The sequence below is a fragment of the Drosophila kikkawai genome, chromosome X (genome assembly GCF_030179895.1).
Source record: "Drosophila kikkawai strain 14028-0561.14 chromosome X, DkikHiC1v2, whole genome shotgun sequence".
Lineage (NCBI taxonomy): Eukaryota > Metazoa > Arthropoda > Insecta > Diptera > Drosophilidae > Drosophila > Drosophila kikkawai.
In genome coordinates, this window is record NC_091733.1 from 19,852,195 (window position 1) to 19,877,455 (window position 25,261).

At 42.4% G+C, this 25,261-nt stretch overlaps 3 protein-coding genes across 4 annotated transcripts; all 3 read left to right on the plus strand.

Annotated features, from left to right (window-relative positions):
* The first annotated feature begins 1,103 nt into the window (after positions 1 to 1,103).
* Tlk (Tousled-like kinase) lies at positions 1,104 to 13,714 on the plus strand. Its single transcript, XM_041775005.2, has 8 exons — positions 1,104 to 2,368; positions 7,112 to 9,073; positions 9,168 to 9,977; positions 10,079 to 10,257; positions 10,524 to 10,716; positions 10,808 to 11,013; positions 11,080 to 11,299; positions 11,370 to 13,714. The coding sequence occupies exons 1-8, from the start codon at positions 1,742 to 1,744 to the stop codon at positions 11,646 to 11,648; spliced, it is 4,476 nt and encodes a 1,491-aa protein (XP_041630939.1). The 5' UTR covers positions 1,104 to 1,741; the 3' UTR covers positions 11,649 to 13,714.
* Positions 13,715 to 16,887: 3,173 nt separating this feature from the next.
* Ssu72 (Ssu72 CTD phosphatase) lies at positions 16,888 to 18,587 on the plus strand. Its single transcript, XM_017178509.3, has 3 exons — positions 16,888 to 17,192; positions 17,266 to 17,524; positions 17,588 to 18,587. The coding sequence occupies exons 1-3, from the start codon at positions 16,966 to 16,968 to the stop codon at positions 17,687 to 17,689; spliced, it is 588 nt and encodes a 195-aa protein (XP_017033998.1). The 5' UTR covers positions 16,888 to 16,965; the 3' UTR covers positions 17,690 to 18,587.
* A 347-nt stretch (positions 18,588 to 18,934) lies between these two features.
* Zw (glucose-6-phosphate 1-dehydrogenase Zw) lies at positions 18,935 to 23,905 on the plus strand. Of its 2 annotated transcripts, none has more exons than XM_017178506.3 (4): positions 18,935 to 19,258; positions 22,030 to 22,289; positions 22,353 to 22,570; positions 22,641 to 23,905. In XM_017178506.3, exons 1-4 carry the CDS (start codon positions 19,240 to 19,242, stop codon positions 23,716 to 23,718), a joined length of 1,575 nt encoding a protein of 524 aa, XP_017033995.1. In that variant the 5' UTR covers positions 18,935 to 19,239; the 3' UTR covers positions 23,719 to 23,905. The 2 variants fall into 2 exon arrangements, with proteins under 2 accessions (XP_017033995.1, XP_017033997.1); XM_017178508.3 differs by lacking the exon at positions 18,935 to 19,258 and adding an exon at positions 21,209 to 21,523.
* The last annotated feature ends 1,356 nt before the right edge of the window (positions 23,906 to 25,261 follow it).

Consider the following 25,261-nt stretch of genomic DNA (forward strand, 5'->3'; position numbering starts at 1 on the left):
AATCATTTGGCACTTGCATTTGTTGTTGGCCTGTTTCGGGTGAAAGTTGCACAGATCAAATGGAGGAAAAATCGACGACTACGAATCGCAAAAAAAAGTGCAACATAAACTGAACTCATCCGTTAAAAACACAAAAAAATAAATTAATTAAAGACGAGACCAGTGAAAATTGCAGGCCCGAAGTTAATTGATTTTCATGTCTGTTTTTAAAAACTGAAAACCCAAATATGCAAAAGTGAGTATATAACATATGTCAGTACATACATATGTATGTATATATGTACGTAAACATGCATAATATGTATATAAAATCATACACTTACATACATACATACATACATAGCATTTTATTTGCGTCTTGAATTTCATTTCGTTTTATTTACGCCTTGTTGATATTTGCATCGTGTTCATATGTATGTACATATGTACATACATACATACACCGCTACTAATTTGTATTTTAAACCAAATTTAATTTTCACAAATGGCTTCAATTCGAAAAAGTTCGTGCCTTATTCCTTCTTCATTTCCTCTTGCTCCATCGCCTGTCATTGGCATGGCAAACCGTTAGCTTACGTACTATCGGGGAAACAACGACACAATCGCACACTCCTAGTGCCATATCTTTCCCCCTTTCAAATCATTACACCAGCCGTCAAATAAATTGGAAATACCTATACATGTTTGGTAAATAGGTCTGTATAAATCAGGGATATTACAAATTGCATTCGGTTTACATATATCTATGGAAATACAAAAAATAATAATAATAATAAAATTATCAGTAAAAATACTTATCGTAAGAGCTTAGTATAATAACGCTCTTGAAAATTCAAACAAATTTAAGGCAAAAGCAACAAACACAGTAAGAAAATGCAGTGAGAAATGTGCAAGCTTTCTAACGTCGCAGTCACTAGGAACAGAGGCAGCGCAGTCGACGGCCTTGCCAACAAGAACAGACGCGAAGTATCGCGAAGCGTGTAGTGCGTTGAGGGGTAGACAAAGAGGAGAAAGAAGTGAAAAAGAGGAGAGCGGAGGAGCAGTAGCCGAGCCGCGAAGCAAAGAGAGCAGCTGTCGGCTCTCGCCCTCTCAGAGCATTTGGTGTGCAGACGCGGTGGTGTCGGTGTCGTTTTGGTTTTGTCGGCGGTTGCTAAACACAATTTAAGTTCACTCGGTTAGCAGACATTACAAACACATCTATACGCATACGCAATGTGGTGCACAGACATACGGACAAGTACTGGCCAGAAGAATCCAGAAAAAAAGCCACAAAATACACCCATCGAACGTTCGTTGAGTCGCGTTCAGTTTATTTTATTCGTGCTGTGCTTGTGATCTGTGTTTGTCTGTGTGTGTGTGGATTGGATTTGCCAATTTTAGTCGACTGGCTCTCAGTTTCGAACTTAAACTTAAAGAGCGAGCAACGTGACGTGTCGCTGAAATTCGCGCACAACTTCCTACAAAAAGAAATCGGCAAAAAAAACCGAAACTTGTTTTTTTTTTTAATTTGTTTTTTTTTTATTGTGCATCCTTCAATGTATGTGTATGTGTGCGTGTGAGTGCGAAAATACAAAGCAAGAAAAGAGAGGGAGAGCGCCGGCTAAGCGAGAGAGAGAGCAGCTGATTTTCGCCGGCAAGTGTAAGTGTGTCAGCTGTTTCTCAAGCCCTCTCTATTAACAGAGCGTCAGAGAGAGAGAGAGAGAGAGAGAGAGATGGAGCGTTAGTTCCGAGCGAACATGTTATGTCTTTAACGCCGTCTCCTTGTGCTGCATTTGCTTTAGTAATGCAAGAACAACAAATGCAGCCGTCAAGCCTGCAAATACAAGAAATACAAATGCAAAGACAACAGATCGAAATAAAAAATATTCAGCAACAACATCAACGGTGGAGGATTGAAGAAGAACCGCCGCAAATACAACAAACAATTCAACGAATACCACAAATACAGCAGATACAACGTATGCTAAACATATCATCAGCACGGCAGGAAATATTACCAGCGAAGCTTGAACAAATACCGGAAGAATTAGTGCAAATATCGCAGAAAGCATTAAAAAAACAACAAGAGACAACAGCAACAATTATACACCAAATAACAGAATTTAAACCATTTCAAAAAAGTCCTATAAAACAACAAGAAAAACAGCAGCAAACAAAAATACCAAGAAAACGGAGTGCAACGATAACCACGACGACGGCAGCAACGGGCAGCAATAGCAGCAGTAGTTGCAACAACAACAGCAACAGCGGAGGCTACATAATGTTAGCCTCTGCCGGCGCCTCTGCCGCCGCCGCTCGCAAACGCAGTCGCAGCGCCAGCAACGGTAGCAAACGCAACACTGGCGGCGGCCGCAAATTAACGAAGAGCGTGAGTTATTTTTTTTTATTTCCTTTGTTCTGTTCCTCTCTCTGTTTACATTAAGCGGTTTCGCCTGCACGTGCTAGTTTCAAAAAGAGTGAGAGCGGAGAGTGCTGTGCGCCCAGTCTAAGATACTGCGGCCGCGACGTCTGCGTTAACAGAAATTGGGCAACATAACACAAAATGTTAATGTTAACCCAATGGATTTGAACCAAATTAAGCATGGGGAGCGTGTAAAATTAAATTAAAAACGGTAATGAGAACAAATATAGAAACTCGGAAGTGAAAACTAAAAGATGCTGAAAATACGAAAACTTTTGAATTTTAAAAGAAACTAATCTACAAATGTTAATATCTGCGGGTCGCAAATGTTTATTAGCGCTAGTGGGGGATACGTGTAAGCTACCATAGTTAGAATGCACGTAGAGCTAAATTCGAATAAAACAAAATTGAGTCGATCTCCAGAACAGATAATATTTATATTATTTAACATACATAAGAATTTTTGTACATATGCCCACCATTAAATAAACAACAGGGAGAAGGGGCAGATGAACCGTTTCATATTTTATTCATTCATTTTTCGAAGCGAACCAGATGTTGTAGTTGCAAGGTTCTCTAACGCTCTCTCTCTCCGTAATTCTCTCTCGCGCTCTCACATCTTCGTTATCGTGCCAACTTCGTTTCACTTCGGCTTCGGATTCGTTTCTAAAAATAAAACAGCGTGTGGTTGCATGCATGTATGTGTGTTGCTGTATTTATTTGTCTGTGGGCAAAAGGCAATGAAAACGAAAATTTGCGTGACGTCTCTCGACCTTGACTCATCGACGTGAACTGTTAAACTGCGCCAGCAGAGGCAGAAGCAGCGCACACCAGCAGCGGCAACGCGACGTCGAGCCGAGTTGTGGTTCGATGTGTGTTTTGTTTGTTTCTTTTATTTGTCCGAGCTCGCGCTCAGCTTTTTGTTTTTGTTTGATTTTTCTTTATTTCTGTCTCTTGGATTTGAAGTCAACGTCTCTTGCAAACAAGTTTCAAAAACACACATACACAGAATTACAAACATAGATGATTAAATATACATGTTCATGAGTACTTGCATACATATACACATTTTATGTTCATACGTAATTGAGTTATCAAAAAAAACGAGCAAAATAAATAAATTAAAATAAATAAAAAGTGATAATAAATAAATAATTAAATAAAATTAAAAAAAATAAATAAGACACAAAATAAATTTACAAAAAGAATAACTAATCATTGTTTCAAACGAGAAACTCCTAGTTTCTACGTTTAATAAGCTTCCTTATTTTACTGTAAATTGACAATGATGTTTATATAGCTCTCAACTTTCTTGTTGAAAACGTAAAGTTATAAATTTATTTGAAATACATTACCAACATATAATTTAAATTTTAAACAATCTTGTTTGAACTATTGCTATTTCAATCAAATTCTGCTATTTCAAATATTGCTATTTCAATAAAGTTCCACTGTAAGCGCTGGACCAACAAAAAAATAACTAAAAAAGCTCGCACCAGAAAAATTAAAAAAAAAAAAGCACTGCAATGGAATGTTCCATCTCTTCTGGGCTTCTCTCTCCCGCTAGGTTCTCTCACTCTCGCAGATTTCCTCTCAATAAGAAATGCATGCGTAATGCATACGAGTTCCGTTGGGTTTAGTGCCACACCCACACAGCGGCGCCTCTACATCGCCCCTGCCGCACTGCCCATAATGCCATTCCATTTCATTCCATCTCGGTCCGAATTTCAATTCCAAGCAACAACAATTGTATGTGTGTGTGCTCCTCTGCTCTTTTCGCATGCCCGTCTCCCTCCTTCGCCCGTTACCATTCGCCTTCTGCCTTGCTCTGCTTCTCCCTTTCGCACTGCTGCAACAGCAGCAGCATAATCATCATCATAGATTTATCTCATTCACGCGCACGTGAGGCAAGGCCCAAAAATTAAGTCGTCGTCGTCGTAGTTTGTCGCTTTTCGTTTTGCGCTTCTCACTATTCATCTTGCTCCTCTTATTGCCCCTACCATACCCTCGTTCATACGTTCACTTGGTGTGGCGGTTTGTTATCATCAGCTCATTTCATTGTCTGGCCTTTCGTTCGTCTCTCGGTTTCTTCCTATCCCTATCCCCCTGTCGTCTTTGCCGACTCTGTTTGTCCTCTTCTCCTCCCTTGTCGCTTTCACAGTATTCGCTGTTGCCAATTTTCGTGTTTCGCTGGCCGTTACAATTTTCATGCTTTGCCCATGTTTGGCAACACTCTTCCTTCACCTCGATTTTTCTTTTCCTTTCGGTGTCTGCTTTTCCTTTATTTGTAATCCAGCGGGAAGGGAGTAAACAGCGATCATGCGACAGCTGTTGTCCAAATAGAAAAGGTGAACAAGAAATAGGGAGACACGGGGGAATAGGAACCAGGAACCAGGGAATAAGGAAGTACACTACAACAAATGTTTGAAAATAAAAAGAAATACATTTTTTTTAAATAACTAAGTAAAAAATAAAAATATGTACTATGAAGCGAAAAGTCTCCAAAAGTGGCGTTCTTTTTAATTCTATCGTGTCAGAAGTACCATACACAATGCACATTATTTTCTATGCTGTGTGTTTTTGCTAACATTAACAGCCCATTGTATTGCATATCTGCTACGTTCATCCCCATTCCACTCGAAAAGTAATAGTTTATTTATTTTTTTTTTTTTTTATATATATGTATATATATTTTAAATTTTTTCTAAAATATATTTTTTAAATATATAAATTTTGTTTTTTTCTTGTATTATTTTTTTTTTTAAGCTGAGTTTTCGTTAAGCTTTTATAACTATTATTATTTTTTTTTAATCATTTTGGCAACTTGGTCGCCGTGATGTTTTTGTTGCCCTTGTGCGTTTGTTGCGACAATGGCGCCCTCTGCCGGCGGCGTCGTTGCTCGCGAATTGACAAAGACGCCGGCTGGCTCTTTCTCTCTTTGCCAGCAGCTGCTTTCCATTCCGTTTTGGATTGGAAGTTCGATGGATGGATAGAGGCTGGCAGCAAAAGAAAAAAGCTGCAGCGTTCCGCTGGCAGCGACGCCAGCAGAGCAGCAGCAACAACTTGGCGCATTTTTTTAAATTCTAGGTTTAATTAAATAAAATACATTTGTATATAATTAACATCAACAAAAAAAAAAAATTACAGCAAAATATTTTTTGTATTTTAAGTTTCATTTTAGTTTTATTTATTTATTTTTATTTTATTTTTTTTTTTGCAAATAAGCGAATAGTTATACTCGCTCTTCTCTTGCTCCTACTTCTTACTCGCTGTTCCGCTCTCGCCCTCTACGCTCTCACTTAAAATGAGCCGCTCGCTCACCACTCTTCTTCTGCTTGCTTGCTTACACTCTCTCTCTGTCTCTTCCTCTGTGTGTTTGCACCTTCTTCTTTCTTTCGCTCCGCTTACCATTTTACAAACACACACGCGCACGATGAGAGCGACTGCAAAAAAATCGGAATAAAACGGTTATAATATATGTATATATTTACATATATTTACATCTTTATGTAGTAAAATATTAAGAAGATTACTTAACAATAACAAAAATGTGAAAATAAGTGCAAAATTACGAAAGAAATAAACCGAAAAAGCAATAAATGTGATAAAACTGTAATAGAATGTGAAAAGCCAAATACATATACACTCACCCATACATTTATACATATACACACAAGAGCACGCGGCCACGTATGTGTGTGCAGAAAAATATGCGGCGCTTAAAAAAGGTGAACGGCATTTTGTGAATATACAAATAAAAAAATAAAAATAAAAAATACAATTCGAAAAGCTTTAAGTTTAATAAATGAAAAATATGTGTAGCAATTAGAGTGCAAATCCAAAAAGCAAATCATGTTAGGTAGCCATTTTCATTTCAACCTAAATTGTTAATTTTTTTTTTTTTTTTTTGTATTTTTGTTTCTTGTTGGTTTTCATTGTCTTTACATTGTGCTTTTTGATAAAACATTACACACACACACACACACACACAATCGGCTGCATTCGCTTGCTCTTTCTCTCTCCGTTTGTCGCAATCCTTCTCACGCAAACGCATGCCTTTCGTCTCGTTCGCACTCTCGCGCACACACATATTTTGCACATTCTCTTTTGGTTTCGCCGTTGCTGCTGCCACCGCCCCTGGGTTGCCACCTAGTTGCAATGCTAAATCCCGCGAATGTGGCAGCTCTCTCTCGCTCTCAGACAAAATGGGCGAAAGATGAGAGAGAAAAAAAACTGTTAAAGAAGCAGCGGAGCAAAACAAAAGCGGCGGCAGTGTTGCCAAGTGCACAAAACGAACAGAGAGAAGAATGAATGAAGAAAGTAGAAAGAGTGAAGTGATAAGCAGTATACAAATTTTAAAATCTAATTTTAAAAATCTAAATTTTTTTAAATGGTGTTAATATTACATTTATAAATAGAGAATAAGAGACGTGAATGCAAATATAAAAAATATTAGAACGATTGCAATTTGAAAATAAATTTGAATTTAGCTTTCCCATATCTTTACTATTTAAATATACATACATAGGTCCAGTTTCAGTTTATTGTGAAATATTCATTCATATTGTAAAGCAATGACATCAATGTCACAACTAATAAAATAAGCATTAAAATAATTCAGAGTATTGGTGAGAAGTATTTAAGGCCTTTAGCTTAATATTTATGCACTACAGCAGTCGACTAACTTACTCGTATTTTTATTAATTGCAGATGTCCGCCGGTGCTCAGTTGCAGATGGCCCCGCAGACTACTTCGGCCCTAAGTCACCACCATCCTAACCAGCAGCAACAGCAGCAGCTGCAGCCACCTCAGCAGCAGCAGGCCCCGCCCCCGCAGCAGCAGCAACAACAGCAGCATTTTGCGAATCATCACAACGCCCAACAGCAGCAGCAACAGGAGCAGCCGAATCCACAGCAGATCCTTGCTCAGCAGCATCTGCAGCACCTGCACAAGCATCCACACCAGCTGCAGCAACTGCATCAACAGCAGCACTTCCACCAGCAGCAGCAGTCGCTGCAGGGACTGCACCAGGGTAGCAGTAATCCGGATTCGAATATGAGCACTGGCTCCTCGCACAGCGAGAAGGATGTCAACGATATGCTGAGTGCTGCCGGAGCTACGCCAGGAGCAGGAGCTGCCCTTCAGCAGCAGCAACAGCAGCAACAACAACATCCCGCCTTTCCACCCACATTGGGTATGCAACAACCGCCGCCGCCACCACCCCCGCAGCACTCAAACAATGGAGGCGTATCCGCGGAGATGAGCTACATGACGGCAGCCAGCACAACGACGACGTCTGTGGCGGCAGTCGGCAAGCCACGCACTCCGGCGGAACGGAAACGGAAACGGAAAATGCCTCACACCGCTGATGAGGCGGGGAGCGGCGGAGGCTCCGGAGGTGGAGGTGGCAGCGGTGGGATCGCAGGAGGCGGCGGCACTGGATCCGGAGGAGTTAACAACTGTAGCCTGAAGGGCAAATCCCTAGCCTTTCGTGATATGCCCAAGGTGAACATGAGCCTGGGTCTGGGAGATCGCCTTGGCGGTTCAGCAAGCGGCGGAGGAGGCGGAGCTGGTGGTGGAGGAGCCGGCAGCGGAGGAAGTGGAGCTGGATCCGGGTCTGGCAGTGGTGGCGGCAAAAATGCCCGCTTGATGCCCGGCAGCGACAACAAGAAAATCAACGACTACTTCAACAAACAGCAGCCTGGCGTTGGTGTCAGCGTCGGCGTCGCCGGCAGTGGGGGCGGGAACTCAGCCGGTATCCGGGGATCCCACACGGGCGGCGGCAGCAAGTCACCGTCATCCGCCCAGCAACAGCAGCAAACAACGCAACAGGCGACGGGTGTGACGGCGGGTGGCGGCGTCGGCGTTGTTACCGGAGGAGCTGCTGGCAACCAAGTGCAAGTGCAGACCAGCAGCGCCTATCTGTATCCACCAGCTAGTCCCCAAACACAGACGCCGCAGCAGCAGCAGCAAGCTGGAGCCTCCGACTTCCACTACGTCAACTCCAGCAAGGCGCAGCAGCAGCAGCAACAGCAGCAGCAACGTCAGCAGCAGCAACAGACTTCCAATCAAATGGTTCCTCCACACGTGGTCGTGGGCATGGGTCATCCCCTTAGTCTCGCTTCCATCCAGCAGCAGCAGCAGACGCCGCAGCAGCAACAGCAACAGCAGCAGCAGCAACTAGGACCGCCGACCACGTCAACGGCCACCGTTGTTCCAACGCATTCGCACCAGCTCGGTTCCCTCGGCGTTGTCGGGATGGTTGGTGTTGGCGTAAATGTGGGCGTAGGTGTCGGCGTAAATGTGGGTGTTGGACCACCACTTCCACCGCCACCGCCCATGGCCATGCCAGCTACCATCATAACGTATAGCAAGGCCACACAGACGGAGGTGTCGTTGCACGAACTGCAGGAACGTGAGGCGGAACACGAGTCCGGCAAGGTGAAGCTGGACGAGATGACGCGGCTGTCCGACGAGCAGAAATGTCAAATAGTTGGCAATCAGAAGACGATCGACCAGCACAAGTCGCATATCGCGAAGTGCATCGATGTTGTTAAAAAGCTGCTGAAGGAGAAGAGCAGTATCGAGAAAAAGGAAGCGCGACAAAAATGCATGCAGAATCGCCTACGCCTTGGCCAGTTTGTGACACAGCGGGTGGGCGCCACATTCCAGGTGAGATACTAGTTTGATTTTTAATCTATAAAATATAGAAAACTACATATGCATATGCAATAATAACATATTAATCGAATCGTTAATTCTGCAGGAGAACTGGACGGACGGATATGCGTTCCAGGAGCTGAGCCGGCGACAGGAGGAGATCACCGCTGAACGCGAGGAGATCGATCGGCAAAAGAAGCAGCTAATGAAGAAGCGCCCAGCGGAGTCTGGACGTAAGCGCAACAACAATAGCAACCAGAACAACCAGCAGCAGCAGCAACAACAGCAACACCAGCAGCAGCAGCAACAACAAAATTCCAACTCGAACGATTCCTCGCAGCTAACCGGCGGTGTTGTTGTCAGCGGACCGGGCAGTGATCGCCTGGGTGGCGCTGGAGCCGGCGGCGGTGTCAGCGTTGATAGCGGCATCGGTGGCAATAATGCTGGCGGAATCGTTGGAGGCGGCGTTGGCGGCGGTGGCGTCGGCGGCGTTGGCAGTGCCGGTGTAGGAGGTGTTGGTGGCGGCGGCGGCGGTGGTGGCGGCGGCCGCGGTTTATCGCGTTCCAACTCGACGCAGGCCAATCAGGCTCAGTTGCTGCATAATGGCGGTGGAGGATCAGGTGGTAATGTTGGCAATTCCGGCGGTGTTGGCGATCGACTCTCGGATAGAGGAGGTGGTGGCGGAGGCGGCGGTAATGATAGCGGCAGCTGCTCGGACTCTGGCACCTTCCTCAAGCCGGACCCCGTATCGGGGGCATACACAGCGCAGGAGTACTACGAGTATGACGAGATCCTCAAGTTGCGCCAAAACGCACTGAAGAAGGAGGATGCCGACCTGCAGCTGGAGATGGAGAAGCTGGAGCGAGAGCGCAACCTGCATATCCGAGAGCTCAAGCGGATACTCAACGAGGATCAGGTGGGCATCATCGATTCCAAGCCTTAAAAGAGAAAGAATCAATCGTGGAATTACTTTCTTTATAACAAAAATGTTTCCCTTTGCATTGTGATTTCTTTCAGTCTCGCTTCAACAATCATCCCGTGCTGAACGAACGCTATCTTCTGCTGATGCTGCTGGGCAAGGGCGGCTTCTCCGAGGTGCACAAGGCCTTCGACCTCAAGGAGCAACGCTATGTCGCATGTAAGGTGCACCAATTAAACAAGGATTGGAAGGAGGATAAGAAAGCTAATTATATCAAGTGAGTAGTGGCGAGGCGAACGGAGAGGAAAAGATCGAGGAGTTTAGGAAAATTTGAACAAATATTAATTGGGAAAGGGAGCTTAGCTGAGCTGAGCTGTATTCTGGCTATCAAGTTGAGAAGTAACAAACAGAAAGACAATTAGCTTTTAGGCAAAAATACAAAAAACTTGAGGGTGTGGTGTGGGCCTCGCTCTTCTCTATTGCAATAAGCCCCACTAATAACCACACTTTACCTTTGAAACCATCCCCACTAATCCCAACCAGACATGCCTTGCGGGAATACAACATCCATAAAGCGTTGGATCATCCGCGGGTCGTCAAGCTCTACGATGTCTTTGAGATTGATGCAAACTCGTTTTGCACGGTGCTCGAGTATTGTGATGGCCATGATTTGGACTTTTATTTGAAGCAACATAAGACTATACCCGAGCGTGAAGCGCGCTCGATAATAATGCAGGTGAGTGTCGTTGCGAGGCATGTCAAATAATTAATTTATGAATTTGTTAATTCATTAACTCATAAACTCAATTCCTTCTTGCTTGCCTCAGGTTGTATCTGCTCTCAAGTATCTGAATGAGATTAAGCCGCCAGTTATCCATTACGATCTGAAGCCCGGCAACATACTGCTGACCGAGGGCAATGTCTGTGGCGAAATCAAGATCACCGATTTTGGTCTGTCCAAGGTGATGGACGATGAGAATTACAATCCCGATCACGGCATGGATCTAACCTCTCAGGGAGCGGGCACCTACTGGTGTGTATATAATACTTGCTTTCTTGTAATATCTTTTCTTATGTTTGAATTACATTTCGTTTTTAGGTATCTGCCGCCCGAGTGCTTTGTTGTGGGCAAGAATCCGCCAAAGATCTCCTCCAAAGTGGACGTTTGGAGTGTCGGTGTCATCTTTTACCAATGCCTGTACGGTAAGAAGCCCTTCGGCCATAATCAGTCGCAGGCCACGATTCTCGAGGAGAACACCATCCTCAAGGCCACCGAAGTGCAGTTCTCCAACAAGCCAACCGTCTCCAACGAGGCCAAGGTGGGTAGTGATTACATTACATTGGGACTTTAAAGTTGTAAAGCTTTATTATTTACTTTCGCCCGTCCAGAGTTTCATTCGAGGCTGCTTGGCCTATCGCAAGGAGGATCGCATGGATGTGTTTGCGCTGGCCAGGCACGAGTATATCCAGCCACCGATACCCAAGCATGGGCGCGGATCGCTAAATCAACAGCAGCAGCAGGCACAGCAGCAACAGCAACAGCAGCAGCAGCAACAGCAACAGCAGCAACAACAACAACAGTCGTCGACATCGCAGGCCAATTCCACGGGCCAGACATCGTTCTCTGCCCACATGTTTGGCAATATGAATCAATCGAGTTCGTCCTAGCTGCCAACCAAGCGCAATTCCAATTCATAATTCGCAGCAGCAGGAGGAAAACTAGCTGCCAGTCAACAACAGCAACAAAAACAGAAGCAGCAACATCAGTTGCAGCATTTGCAACACTTGGAACTCCAGCAACTTCATCAACTTCAGCAACAGCAGGAGCAGCAGCAGCAACTTCAGTTGCACAACAGCAGCAGCAATTATGCAACAACAACAACGTTGCTGGATGCAGCAGCGGCATATTGCTATGAAACTGTGATGGATGGAGCCGTCGTGCACTATAACAATAATAATAGCACTATTATTAACAACAATATTATGCTGCAGACAATGACAATGACAACGGGTGCTGTAGCTGCAGGAGCTGGAGGAGGTAGAGTGGTCGGAGATGCAACAACTCCAACCTATCAGGGCAAATACAAGCGCTGGCAGCAACAACAGCTGCAACAACAGGCGCAACTCCAGCAGCAGCAACACAAGTTGCTGTTGCAACAGGAGCTGCTGTAATGTTTTGAACTCTGATGCTAGGAAATTGAGGAGGAACTGGAGCTGTGGAGATGCGAAGAACACGGGAGGATATAAGACGACGCTGTCTGCGCAACACTGCCGCGAAAGCCAAGCTAATGTTGGTGCTGCTACGGCGACAGCAACAGTAGCAGCAGCAACAAATTCAAACGCGAAAAAGAACAGCAGCAAAAACGAACACCAAGAGAATTTCCATTGCGTGTCGCAAACCAACAAAGGAAAATAAAAACAACTTAAATTAAAGAAACTATATAATAAATATATAATAAATATATATATATGCGTATATATATATATATATATTAAATGTGATAAACAGCGTAAAGCAAAAAAAAAAAAAAAAAAAGCAGCAGCAAATACAGCCGGAGAAAGTGGAAGAAGAAGCAGATGGAGAGTAGGAAGCTAAGCTGGCAAGAAGCTGCAAAAAGAAAAGAAAGAAAAGAGAGAAAAATCCGGAAAAATCTGAATAAAGAAGAGAATAAAATCACACAGGAGGAGAAGGAGAAGAAAGCTTGAGAAATTGTTTATAAAGGCTGCTATATAAACACACTTTTTTTTGTTAACTATAAAATACCAAGCAGAATAATTATATATATATATATATATATATAAAATTATTAATAATTAAATCCTAAATGTAAATTAGTTATTAGGTGGCATCTAAACACAAAAAATAACAAAAAAAAAGGCAAACGCAAAACGATTCCCAAGAGAGCTGAGCAGAAACAAAGAGCAAGTGTGAGGGCGAGTAAGAACTAGAGAAGAGAGAGAGAAAGAAGTCGCGCGCGTGACAGAAACTTTTCTTTGTAAAAAATATAGAAAATTAGCGTAGGCTAAAAAGCATACAGTATATATATATAAAAAAAAAAAACAACAAAGCAGACAGCTGAAAACCAACCGGTAAAAAATATAGAAAAGAAAGAGAAGAAGATAGGGGAAACGCAAATTACAAAAATTCAGTCAGTTTCAATGTTTTTTTTTTTTGTGTTTGCACGCACTCAAACACCTTATAACAAAATTGTATATTTTTTTTTTTATCAATATCTCGGAATATTCTACAACACTTTTACATTACGATACACATGTATCTCTTAATTATTTTCCAAACGCAAATGCTTGTTTTTTATTCATTCAATTCGGATAAGTTCTTCGAGACGGAAGTTCCATGGAGTGGAAAGTAATTATTTTGGCGCTTGTTTTGTATCAAAATCCCCAAAATTAACCTTGATTTAAATATCAAAAATCCAGAACCATCACACGTCCGTGCACACACATACATATACATTTGTAGATACTCGTAGTCTTGAACAACAAACAAATATGCCACAAAATGCACTTTGATGAAATATCCGCTAGACAAGGGAGTGAGAGAGAAGTACAGAAAATCAATCAGATGAGATAAAAGCCAGACACAATAGGAAAATCAATGCCACGCAACAACAACAACAACAACAAAGAAGAGAGAACGAGGTAGAGCTGCGCGCAAGGGAATGGAGAGGCAGGACACAGAGAAGGAGAAAAGAGTGATTCTTGCGTCAGATTAGTAAAGAAAGCCCCCATGTTGAAGTAGTCGTACTTCGAAATATATTTCATAATATTAACTAATGTAATAGTTTTTATTAAAATTATAAATATATATATATATATATGTATGTATGTATGTATGTATGGAACATCATATATATATATAAATACATGTTTTTTTTTTTTTAACTTTAAACAATATTTGTAATGCACTATGCGCGTAACATTGTATTAAATATTAATATCCAAGGCATATTAATATGGAAACCTATATATATATACATATATATATATATATACTTATATATGGATATATATATATATATATATATATATATATATATATATATATATATATATATATAAACTGCAAAAACAAAAAAAAAAAACAAACAAAAAACACGAACTACCAAGCTAAATGTTTCAATAATATAAAAATATATAGAATTCTATGTATGTAAAACCGATATAAAATCCGCAAAAAAAAGAAACTTTCACACGGCAAGGGAGAAGGCTCATAGGAAAAGAGAGTAAGAGAGATGGGAAGAAAGAAAAAGAAAAGGACGCAGCTAAAGCAGATTTATCCAAAAGCTAACAACATTTTTTTCTTTAGTCTATACATCAAAAACAAAACAAACAAAAGAAAAAAAAAAAACAAACAAAAATACAAACAAAGTAAAAGTATATAAAAAACCCGAAATTATAAATAAAGAAACCCGAAATTAGTTTTTAGAGCGCAGCATATGAAATATTGCAAAAACGCGGTATCAGTAACGGTAAAGAGAAAGAGGAAAGAAAGGCCACAGAAAATGATGGCAAGCAAAGCCAGAAGAAAAGAGGAAGAGTGATGGTAGAAAGTGGCAGCAAAACAAACCGAAAAAAAAACAAAAACAAAACAAAAACAACTCCCTAACAAGTAGCAAAGAAAATTGTAAATATTTATATAAATAATTTATGCCTAAAATACAATTAAAATTAAACAAGAAAACAAAACCAAGATAAAAATGCAAAAGAAGAACCAGAAAAACCATTTCAGATTTATATGCAAATTTGTATATGTACGTACTTTCCTTTAATTTTAGCCAATCAGTTTGTAAGTTTTTTTTTTTTTTTTTTCTTTTTGTGTGTTTTATAGTGAGATGAGAATAATGATAATTTTGTTCGTTTATTTAAGCCGATACCATAATGGTATATCAATATATATATATACATATATGTATATATATATATATATGTAATTTTATATGGATATATATGTATATGTATATATGTAAGTGTGTGTGTTATCGACGCAACTTCATCGATAACTTGGATGAACGCGCGCGAGTGTGTTGATTTTAAAAAAAGTGAAAGAGAGTGGATATAATGAGGAATGGACGGAATGGTATGAAGGAGTATGAGCGAATATATTATATAATATGATTATGTAAAATGCACATTTTTAAATTATAAATTATATTATATATATCTATACATATTTAAAACGACTATTATTATTATTATTATATGATTATGATTATCATTATCATTACTTTTTATTATCACTTAACGGTTTCGGTTCGATCCACAGCCCACAAAAGAAACCAACAACAACAACAACCAACAAACAAGAGAAACAAAATAAACAAAATAAACAAGCGAAATGTTTGATAAAAAAAAAACCCATGAGATGTTTTAATTTGCCTATGTTGTGTCTGCGTTTTTTTTTCGCTTCCATTTAACTCGATTTGATGTGATATATAATTCGGTTCTATTACTTTATTTATTTATCCATTTTTTTTGTTCTTTTGAAAGGAAAGAAAAGTGTCCACAAACAAGAAGCATATGCTTCACATATGCATATAAAGGTAAACAAAATAATACCTACTAAGTGTTTAAATAGTACTAAACGAATCAAAATATAAATACTGAGAAAAGTAAGAAAAAATTAAAGACAGCATCAAAGGAGAGGGATCGCAGCAGCAGCAGCAGACGAACTAAAACGAAAAGGGGGAAAACACATGAGAAAAGCGAAAAGGAAAACCCATTACATTATTTGTTGAGTATTTTATTAAATAATAATTACGATAATAATTATAACATTTAAATTGAAAGAAAAAAAAACGAGAAAAACTGAATATACATATATATTATATATGTTCACATATGTATATATATATATATATATATATATATATATATATATATGTATATATATATATATATATATACAAAACAAATTATTTAATAGTTATGCTAAAAAATTATTTAAAGTGAAGGATATTAAAAATATTTGCAAGCGCCACTGCAGACGAGCGTAAATGAGAGGGATGAAGATGGATAATGCCACCGTTCCGTTCTCCGAGAAACACCTTCCCAGTCCCCCAAAAGGACATTGCATCCTTTCCTTCAACCAAAACACCACCCACCCACCCATCCTCCCTCAGTATAAGAAGTGGCAAAGGAAACTCAGAAGAAAAGCGCTGTGAGCGCGAGAAGCGGAGAGTAAAATGCGTGGATGAGAAAGTGGAAGATACTAAATCAATAAGTAAACATAAAGATTTAATTAATAAATTAATTCAAAAAAAAAAAAAAAAAAAAAAAAAAATGACGAGGACAAAATAAAAGACAAAACAGCAGACGAAAAAAAGTAACAAGAGATGAAACATTGAAAATAAAAAAATATTAAAAAAGATTAATATCAATACTTTTAATTTAAATATACGATTTTTGGGGGTGGGTGGGGGCAGCCGCGGATACAAAACTTCTCATTGGGGGGAGTCGGTCACATATTAATCTTTGGTGTTCCAAAATCTTGTGAATCGTCAAAGGGTTGTGCAAATATTAGAATATCGTATCGATGATATATAATTTTTAAGAAAAATATCAAATTTATAAAACTTTTATAGCGATTATTTGTAATATTTTTTTATTTCAATCATATATGTTCTTTAAAGCCCTCAAACATAATTCTTTGTTTAAGTTTTTAATCTTTTTTTAAATAACATTAATTTTCTTTTATAGTTTTATTATTTTAAGATAAAAAATAACAAAAATGTACAAATCTCAAATGTCAAATCAAAGTTTTACACGTTTACAGAATTGAGATTAGTGTGACCAACAATTAAGTATAAAATATATTTCAAAATATATCGATAAAACACGACGATCTGGTACTTTTGGTGGCTCAGACCGAAAAGTCTGGCAACACACCGGTGCTGCCAGAGTTTTTGGTCCGAGCGACCAAAAGTACCAGACTTCCCGTGAATTATATTATATACTGCCAAAGAGAATGACTGATCCAAGCAAATTGTCCGTGGCCGTGGTGTGTTCCTCGAACATGAACCGCTCCATGGAGGCGCACAACTTCCTGGCCAAGAAGGGCTTCAACGTGCGCTCCTACGGCACCGGCGAACGCGTCAAGCTGCCGGGCATGGCCTTCGACAAGCCGAATGTTTACGAGTTCGGCACCAGCTACGAGGACATCTACCGCGACCTGGAGACGAAGGACAAGGAGTTGTAAGTGCACCGCAGACCGGCCCGAGCCCTGGCCTCCATTCATGCTGCATCTTTTCATCCTTTGCTCCCACAGCTATACGCAGAACGGGCTGCTGCACATGCTGGACCGCAACCGGCGTATCAAAAAGTGCCCGGAACGCTTTCAAGACACCAAAGAGCAGTTCGACATCATTGTCACTGTGGAGGAGCGCGTGTACGACCTGGTGGTGCTGCACATGGAGTCAATGGAGTCGGTGGACAACCGCCCGGTGCACGTTCTCAACGTTGACGTGGTGGACAACGCCGAGGATGCCCTAATGGGCGCCTTTCTCATCACAGACATGATCAACTTGGTAGGAGGTTCACTACGAGCCAAATCGAGATACCGGCTCACTTGTTCTTTCTTTCCTTTACAGTTGGCCAAGTCCACAGATCTGGACAACGACATCGACGAGATGATCCAGGAGTTTGAGGAGCGCCGCAACCGTGTGATCCTGCACTCCGTGCTTTTCTACTGACGACCGACATCCGCTAACAGTACGGTTCCCAACTCTGACTCATCCGTTCCTGGGGTCTTGGTTGTCGGGTAGCGGGCGTTGGGCGGGCGGTGGCTTCCGGATGGAGCCGCATAGGAATTAGTAAAACTGTAAATAGAGAGGGCCATTGAAGCAGGCAACAGAACAGAACACAACACACACACACACACACACACACACAAACGACACTCGTATGCATGATCCACACCTGTTCGCCTGACCCATTAATTACATATGCATAAATACGACAAGTGACAACAATTACAACGCGGCGTCGGAGGGCTTAACGGCTCCGGCTCCGGCTCCGCTGCTCTCTTACATATTTGGAATAGGTATATGTGTGCATGTCCGTAATTCTTGTAGTCCCAGCAGTTTGTGCGGCGTCCTGTTCCCCGTCTCGTCTCCCCCACACTTGGTAAATGTTAGTCGGTAGTTCCATTCCCACTCCCACTTCCATTTCACCCAGCTGGCAACGCTGGCGCCGATCTGGCTCCCTCCGGTCCCCTGCCCACGCACCGCACCTGCTGGCCGAAACACTCGCAGAAACAAAAAACCAGGCATCAAACGCATGCGGAGAAGGCGGCGTCACACATACAGAGAGACTGTGTTTACGTTGCGCGAGTGTGTGCGTGTGCGTCGTGTGTGTGAATGAGTGCACAACGGAGAACAGGCAACAGGCGGAGCCAGGGACGGATCGGAATCACAATCGGGGGGTGGGCGCCATCTCGGGGGTGGGGCGTAGCTTTTTTATCTTTAATAGTTTAACAAATTGTTTGGACAACCGAAGACCGCTGCGGGCTGTGCTTAGGCTGTACGTTACAAACAATGGCCGAAGGCTGCAGCGGAGCTAACTAACAACAAAACAAAGTAAAACAAAACAACATCGTATATGTAATAAATTATTATAAAAAAGAAAAAAAAAAACTGTTGTTTATCCTGGACGTCTGAACGGGCCATAAATTTCTTTTTCTAATAATTAAATATTCTGCTGAAATGGCAAGTAAATTGTTTATCCAATCAATATCAAATGGTGATGGTATTATGTTTATTAGGAGTGTTCACTTGTCGGCCCAATCAATGTTTACATGGTACTTGAAAACGCTGATAAATCGCGGGCCGGCTGGAGCTTGAATCCGCTCCTGGCCCCGATCAGCGCCGTCGCTTACAAAGCGTCGTTTCTTGTTGTTGCCATTGGCAGTGCCGCTGCCGCTTCATGCACGCTTTGCGCGCTCGGCCTGGCGCAGTCAGGGAACGATCGTGCTGGGCTCCATTACTGTGCTTTCGAGGGCTCCGCAACTCCAACTCAAGCTCCATCCGCTGACCGTCGTAATTACATAGCTGCAAGAGCCGGATTGCTTAACGTTAAGCTAACAACAACGTTTGCCAAGTGAAATCAAATCAAACATCAGATTCACAAACGACAGGGTTGTTTGTAAAAAAAAAAACAATATCTACGCCTTTTTTTTTTCTTGTTTCTTTGTGTGTGCTTTCTTCCTCTTCGTTCGACAAAGCCAACGGGATCGCGGGACACGATGACAACGAAAAAGGAAGGTAAGTGTTCCGGTGAGCGGATACTCTCTCCGATCACTGTGCCGCCGTCAGGTGGGAGATTGTGGACAGTGACTGTGACTGTGACTGCGAGCGCGCGGCGGCGGCGCCCTTCAAAATGTGTTCTTCAGCTAGGGGGTCACCTACAAAAAGTAACGGACGACAGCGTCTTATCACAAAACGCTCAATCTTCCCGCTCTCACTCCCCAATTATCTACCGATGACGTGTGGTTGTTGTTGCCATTGGCTGTGGGCCAACAATAACAACCACTCAGTGGCCAAGATTAGAGCCTGGCAATAACCTTTCGTGTTGTCCGCTCTCCACTCTCCATTCTCCACCTCCACTCTCCACGGTAATGACATTGGGAGCGCGCCGCGCACATTCTACACGTAAATAATTGGCACACATGCGTGCCGTGCCATGCGAGTGCGCTGCTGTGCCTGTGCCTGTACCAGTACCAGCGGGAGGCTAGCTACCCAAAAGCCTTTCCAAATCTCAAAACCCGCTCGATTTTAATTTATTCAGACATCATTTCATGTCCACATTACCTTGTTCTCTGGCCCCCTCCGTCACCTCCATCGTCTCCTTGCCCCCGTGCCGCCGTCTGTGTCAATGTCAAATGCGATTCGGCCGAGATTATAATTACTGGCGGTGGTTGTGTGATTCACCATCGCGGTATCTCCTCCGTGTAGCCATCCCCAAGCCCGGTCATTTCCCCCCCCATCGCGACTGGAGTCACAAGCGGCCGAAAAGTATGCATTACCTGGAATTTGAATATTTGCGTATATTCCCCAATATGAGTTTGAAATATGGGAATATTCTTTCCCGATAGGAACAAAATTCCTAGTAAAACATATTTCACATACAATATGACATTGAAGACTTTTACCGAGCTTGACCAAATGTCCCCTAAAAACCATAACCATTAAAGAGTTATTAAGTTCCATCCACAATCTCTGTTTGTTTTGTGTTCAAGGAAGTTCAAGGATAATAACCAAGTTTCTGAAACTTAACCTATCCTTTTCCTAGTTCATCTCATAATTAAATACGCAGCTTAGGCATACATACATCAGGTGACACATCCATTCATTGGCATAGATGACTGATAATAATAAACAAAGACAGTTGATTCCGGCATGGAAATGTACAATAAAGTTTGTCCATAAGGTATACAAAACATAAACAAGATTTTCTTCGAAATACGTAAAAAGTTACTCTTCAGATTGAGCTTCCAATCAATAAATTTGCCATTAGTCATAGGTTTATTTATACCGAATGAGCTCAGTTACAGACTGAGCTTATGATTATCGCAAATGAGAAACCCGAAACAACTGTAAACATGTTGTATTACACAAAATCGTATACTTGGAAGATCGGTTGGATATATCCAGGGTCTAAAAAGTAAACAATAGTGTCGAGTTAATAGAGTTAGGAATTAAGTGCTGGCACCTTGAATGACTGTAACTTAGAATGGTTTTTATTGCGTGATACAACTCCAATCTAATCTTCGATCCTAGTTTAAGTAGCATTTTTCCAAGATCCAACTGAGAATATTTTAACCCTCTAGTGCCACTTTCCACAATGGAAGAAATTCAATAAAATAATGAAGCATCTATTCTTAACTGTTTAAAAATATTTAAAAGTAGAAAATGTATTCACTGGAATTGTGATTAATGTAATAGGTGCCTTAAGACACTTTCGGTACCTAAAGGTTAATTCCAGCTAAATGTTGAGATCGCCGCTCGATGGGGACGAGCTGCTGATGCTGCGACTTGATCACTGACTGACTGGGCTCGCCAGATCTCGGATATACGACACCCATAACACAATTTACATTACACTCTCGTCTGACAATTTGCACTTTGTGCCGACGACGCCAACGCCGACGTCGTCGTTGACCGCGCCACCGCCGCTTACAACTTTTCAAAGTCAAGCACAGCGCAGCAGTTTATTCGCTTTGTGCAACCGCATCGAAAGATACTCGCTCGTACACCTGTCCAGCTGTTCCACTAACTGGCTTCCGCACCCGATCTGTTCCGCCACCAGATCTTCCAGCGGCCAACCAATCAACCAAACTGGTGACCGACCAGGTGACCTCTGGCAGAGTGAAGTAGCGGTTTTGGGTGGCCAGTCATCGTGATTAGACAATCGATCCCCCGGGCGTTATCGAGTTCTTATCACCAGCTCCAATCCATTCATAAATAAGGTCACCGCAAGGCTGGTGGCCAATCACTTTCCTCCAGCCACTCCGTGCACACTCACTGCAGGTGAGTCCTCCGCAGCTCTCTAGCTGGTCCTCCGCGACTACTGTGGGAGCTTCCCCATGGAGTAAATAATCGAAAATAATAGGGTTACAAAACATAATACATTCGAGTTCCATGCTTTTGAAAGATTATACTCCTCAAGCCTTTCAAGGTCAAGTTTTTACATGAGGAAGTGGTTCCAAAAGTCTAAAATAGTTAAAGGTGGAAGCCCCAACTTATAAACAGCTATGCAAATGGGCTTTCTGTTTTTCAGATATATTTATATTGGCGATGAAATTGATGAATTCCCTAAAACGGAGCGAGTAAATATTTTATATCTAGGATATATCTATGATTTATCGAATAATAGTGTTAATTCTGATTATCAGCGATTGGAATAAACCTTAAAATCTGAAAAAAAACAATGACTTTGGACAAATTTTGGCTATCAACCTTTTGAGAAAGAATCTAGATCCTTCTATGCTTTGTCGGTGTCATAATCTTGTTCTCCTCACATGCGTCATCCTTAGACCACACCGCCCTGGATCTCATCATCAAGTCACTCAAGTCCCCGACCATGGTCTGCGAGGGCACCCATTTCGATGGCAAGATACCGCACACGTTCGTGATCTTTGGGGCGTCCGGTGATTTGGCCAAGAAGAAGATCTACCCGACCCTGTGGTGGCTCTACCGCGATGACCTGCTTCCCAAGCCCACCAAATTCTGCGGCTATGCGCGCTCCAAGCTCTCGGTCGCCAGCCTAAAGGCAGCCTGCCTGCAGTACATGAAGGTGAGTTGTGCGACCGGTGTCCACACAGTCCACAGATGTCACTTTCACTTACGCTCCACACAGGTGCAGCCCCACGAGCAGGCCAAGTACGAGGAATTCTGGGCCCTCAATGAGTACGTGGACGGTAGCTACGATGGGCGAACTGGGTTCGAGCTGCTGAACCAGCAGCTGGAGCTGATGGAGAACAAGAACAAGGCGAACCGCATCTTCTACCTGGCCTTGCCGCCGAGCGTTTTCGAGGAGGTGACAGTCAACATCAAGCAGATCTGCATGTCCGTCTAGTGAGTAGTCTTCCGCTCAACTCACATAGCATCCAAGCGAAATTGAATTTCGGAAACCTTGTGTTTACAGCGGCTGGAACCGGGTGATCGTCGAGAAACCCTTTGGACGCGACGACGCCTCGTCACAGGCGCTGAGCGACCATCTGGCCGGGTTGTTCCAGGAGGAGCAACTGTACCGCATCGATCACTACCTGGGCAAGGAGATGGTGCAGAATCTGATGACCATTCGCTTTGGCAACAAGATCCTCAGCTCGACGTGGAACCGAGAGAATATTGCCTCGGTGCTGATCACATTCAAGGAGCCGTTCGGCACCCAGGGCCGCGGTGGCTACTTCGACGAGTTCGGCATCATCCGCGACGTGATGCAGAACCATCTGCTCCAGATCCTGTCGCTAGTGGCCATGGAGAAGCCGGTCAGCTGCCATCCGGACGACATACGTGACGAGAAGGTCAAGGTGCTAAAGAGCATCGAGGCCCTTACTGTCGACGACATGGTGTTGGGCCAATATGTTGGCAATCCCGAGGGCACCACTGAGGACGCGCGCACCGGTTACCTGGAAGACCCTACCGTAGACAATAGCTCTACTACGCCCACGTACGCCCTCGGCGTATTGAAGATTAACAACGAGCGCTGGCAGGGCGTGCCCTTCATCCTGCGCTGCGGCAAGGCGCTGAACGAGCGCAAGGCGGAGGTGCGCATCCAGTACCAGGACGTGCCCGGCGACATCTTCGAGGGCAGCACGAAGCGCAACGAGCTGGTCATTCGCGTGCAGCCGGGAGAGGCACTGTACTTTAAGATGATGACCAAGAGTCCCGGCATCACCTTCGACATCGAGGAGACGGAGCTGGATCTCACGTACGAGCACCGCTACAAGGACTCCTACCTGCCGGACGCCTACGAGCGGCTCATCCTCGATGTCTTTTGCGGCTCTCAGATGCACTTTGTCCGCTCCGACGAGCTGCGCGAGGCGTGGCGCATCTTCACACCCATTCTGCACAAGATCGAGCGCGAGCGCGTCCAGCCCATCCCCTACCAGTACGGCTCCCGGGGGCCCAAGCAGGCCGATCGCAAGTGCGAGGAGAACAACTTCAAGTACTCCGGCTCGTACAAATGGCACGGCGGCAAGCCGACCACGTCCAATCTCTGATCCATCCGGGACTGGTATGGGGACTGTAATTGGGTTAACACAGCATGGACACGAGACACGGGACACTCTTCTCTGTTCTTACATACATATCTCTATGTAATTTTTGGTTATTTGTAATATTCTATGGTTTGTACAAGAATGTTTTTTATTAAATCTACAAAGTAGCGCTTAACTAAATTAAACGAGTTTGATATTGCATATGGGTACTTTTATACTCATTCAAAGTATTCAAAGGGCATGTAAAACTTTTTATTTTCTCGAGGAATATTTGGTAAACTTATGTATGTTTATACTTTGAAATGGAAAAGTTCAAACACACCTGAGATATTAAGAACTATACTATATACTATATATGTACGGACAGATGGACATGGCTGGATCGACTCGGCTGTTGATGCTGATCAAGAATATATATACTTTATAGTCGGAAAGGTCTCCTTCACTGCGTTGCAAACTTCTGACTGAAATTATAATACCCTGCAAGGGTATACAAATAAAACTGAAAAATGGAACGATGAATTTAAATTAAACGAAGGCGCGGGAAATCAAAAGAAGGAACACGATAGTCTTGAAATACGGCCACATCAAAGCCATACGTCAACGCCGGCGGATGACAGGGACTCCGGCCCTACATAGCTGGCCTATATAAAGCGACACACAGCTCATAGCCGGTCACTTCTTGGTAGTAGTCAGAGCAAGCAAGAAGTGGGGCAAGCATAGATGCGAGCCAGGATTTTTTTTTTTAATTTAATTTAATTTCGTTTAATTTTATTTGTTTTTTTTTTGTTTAGCTTAGTAATTTTTGTTTATAGTAGAATAGTATTATTTTTTAAACGACATTGTCGAAGTTGTTTACGGGTTTTGTTCTTCGAATGGACTTTTTAACCCGTTCCTGAATAGCTTCAATTGACACAACATCGTTTCCAGATTGTTGGAGGAAATCCAGGGCTTTGAAGACATGCCTTTCTACCTTCTTCTTCCCGGACAAGGATTTTTTTCTTAAATTTAATTTTCTTTTATTTTGCTTATTTGTTTATTTTCATATTGGGACATTATTCTTTTTTCATCATACCTCTAAAACTAGCCTTCCCAAGTTACTAACTGGCTTTGTGCTGCGTATGGACCTTTTCAACCCGCTCCTGAATAGCTTCTGTATTAACCCGGTTTTTCGCACCAATAATACAAATTATTACGTATGTTTTCTCGCTTTATTCTCACACCTTTGCCTCGCCGAATAAGACTGCCTTAGCTTTTATAATGACAGTCCCAACATAAATGTAAATCCAAAGCCAACTTGATTAGCTCTCTCGGAAGTACAGGTTCCTACACTTAGTAATTTTTGTTTATAGTAGAATAGTATTATTTTTTAAACGACATTGTCGAAGTTGTTCACGGGTTTTGTTCTTCGAATGGACTTTTTAACCCGTTCCTGAATAGCTTCAATTGACACAACATCGTTTCCTGATTGTTGGAGGAAATCCAGGGCTTTGAAGACATGCCTTTCTACCTTCTTCTTCCCGGACAAGGATTTTTTTCTTTAATT

Excerpts from the sequence above, each read along its gene's own strand:
- Tlk (XM_041775005.2), top strand. The coding sequence starts at position 1,742 with ATGTCTTTAACGCCGTCTCCTTGTGCTGCATTTGCTTTAGTAATGCAA. Across the intron at positions 10,258-10,523 it reads AAGAAAGCTAATTATATCAA|ACATGCCTTGCGGGAATACA; the intron begins GTGAGTAGTGGC and ends AATCCCAACCAG. Across the intron at positions 11,300-11,369 it reads CCGTCTCCAACGAGGCCAAG|AGTTTCATTCGAGGCTGCTT; the intron begins GTGGGTAGTGAT and ends TCGCCCGTCCAG.
- Ssu72 (XM_017178509.3), top strand. The coding sequence starts at position 16,966 with ATGACTGATCCAAGCAAATTGTCCGTGGCCGTGGTGTGTTCCTCGAAC. Across the intron at positions 17,193-17,265 it reads GAGACGAAGGACAAGGAGTT|CTATACGCAGAACGGGCTGC; the intron begins GTAAGTGCACCG and ends TTGCTCCCACAG. Across the intron at positions 17,525-17,587 it reads TCACAGACATGATCAACTTG|TTGGCCAAGTCCACAGATCT; the intron begins GTAGGAGGTTCA and ends TTTCCTTTACAG.
- Zw (XM_017178506.3), top strand. Across the intron at positions 22,290-22,352 it reads CCTGCCTGCAGTACATGAAG|GTGCAGCCCCACGAGCAGGC; the intron begins GTGAGTTGTGCG and ends CGCTCCACACAG. Across the intron at positions 22,571-22,640 it reads CAGATCTGCATGTCCGTCTA|CGGCTGGAACCGGGTGATCG; the intron begins GTGAGTAGTCTT and ends TTGTGTTTACAG.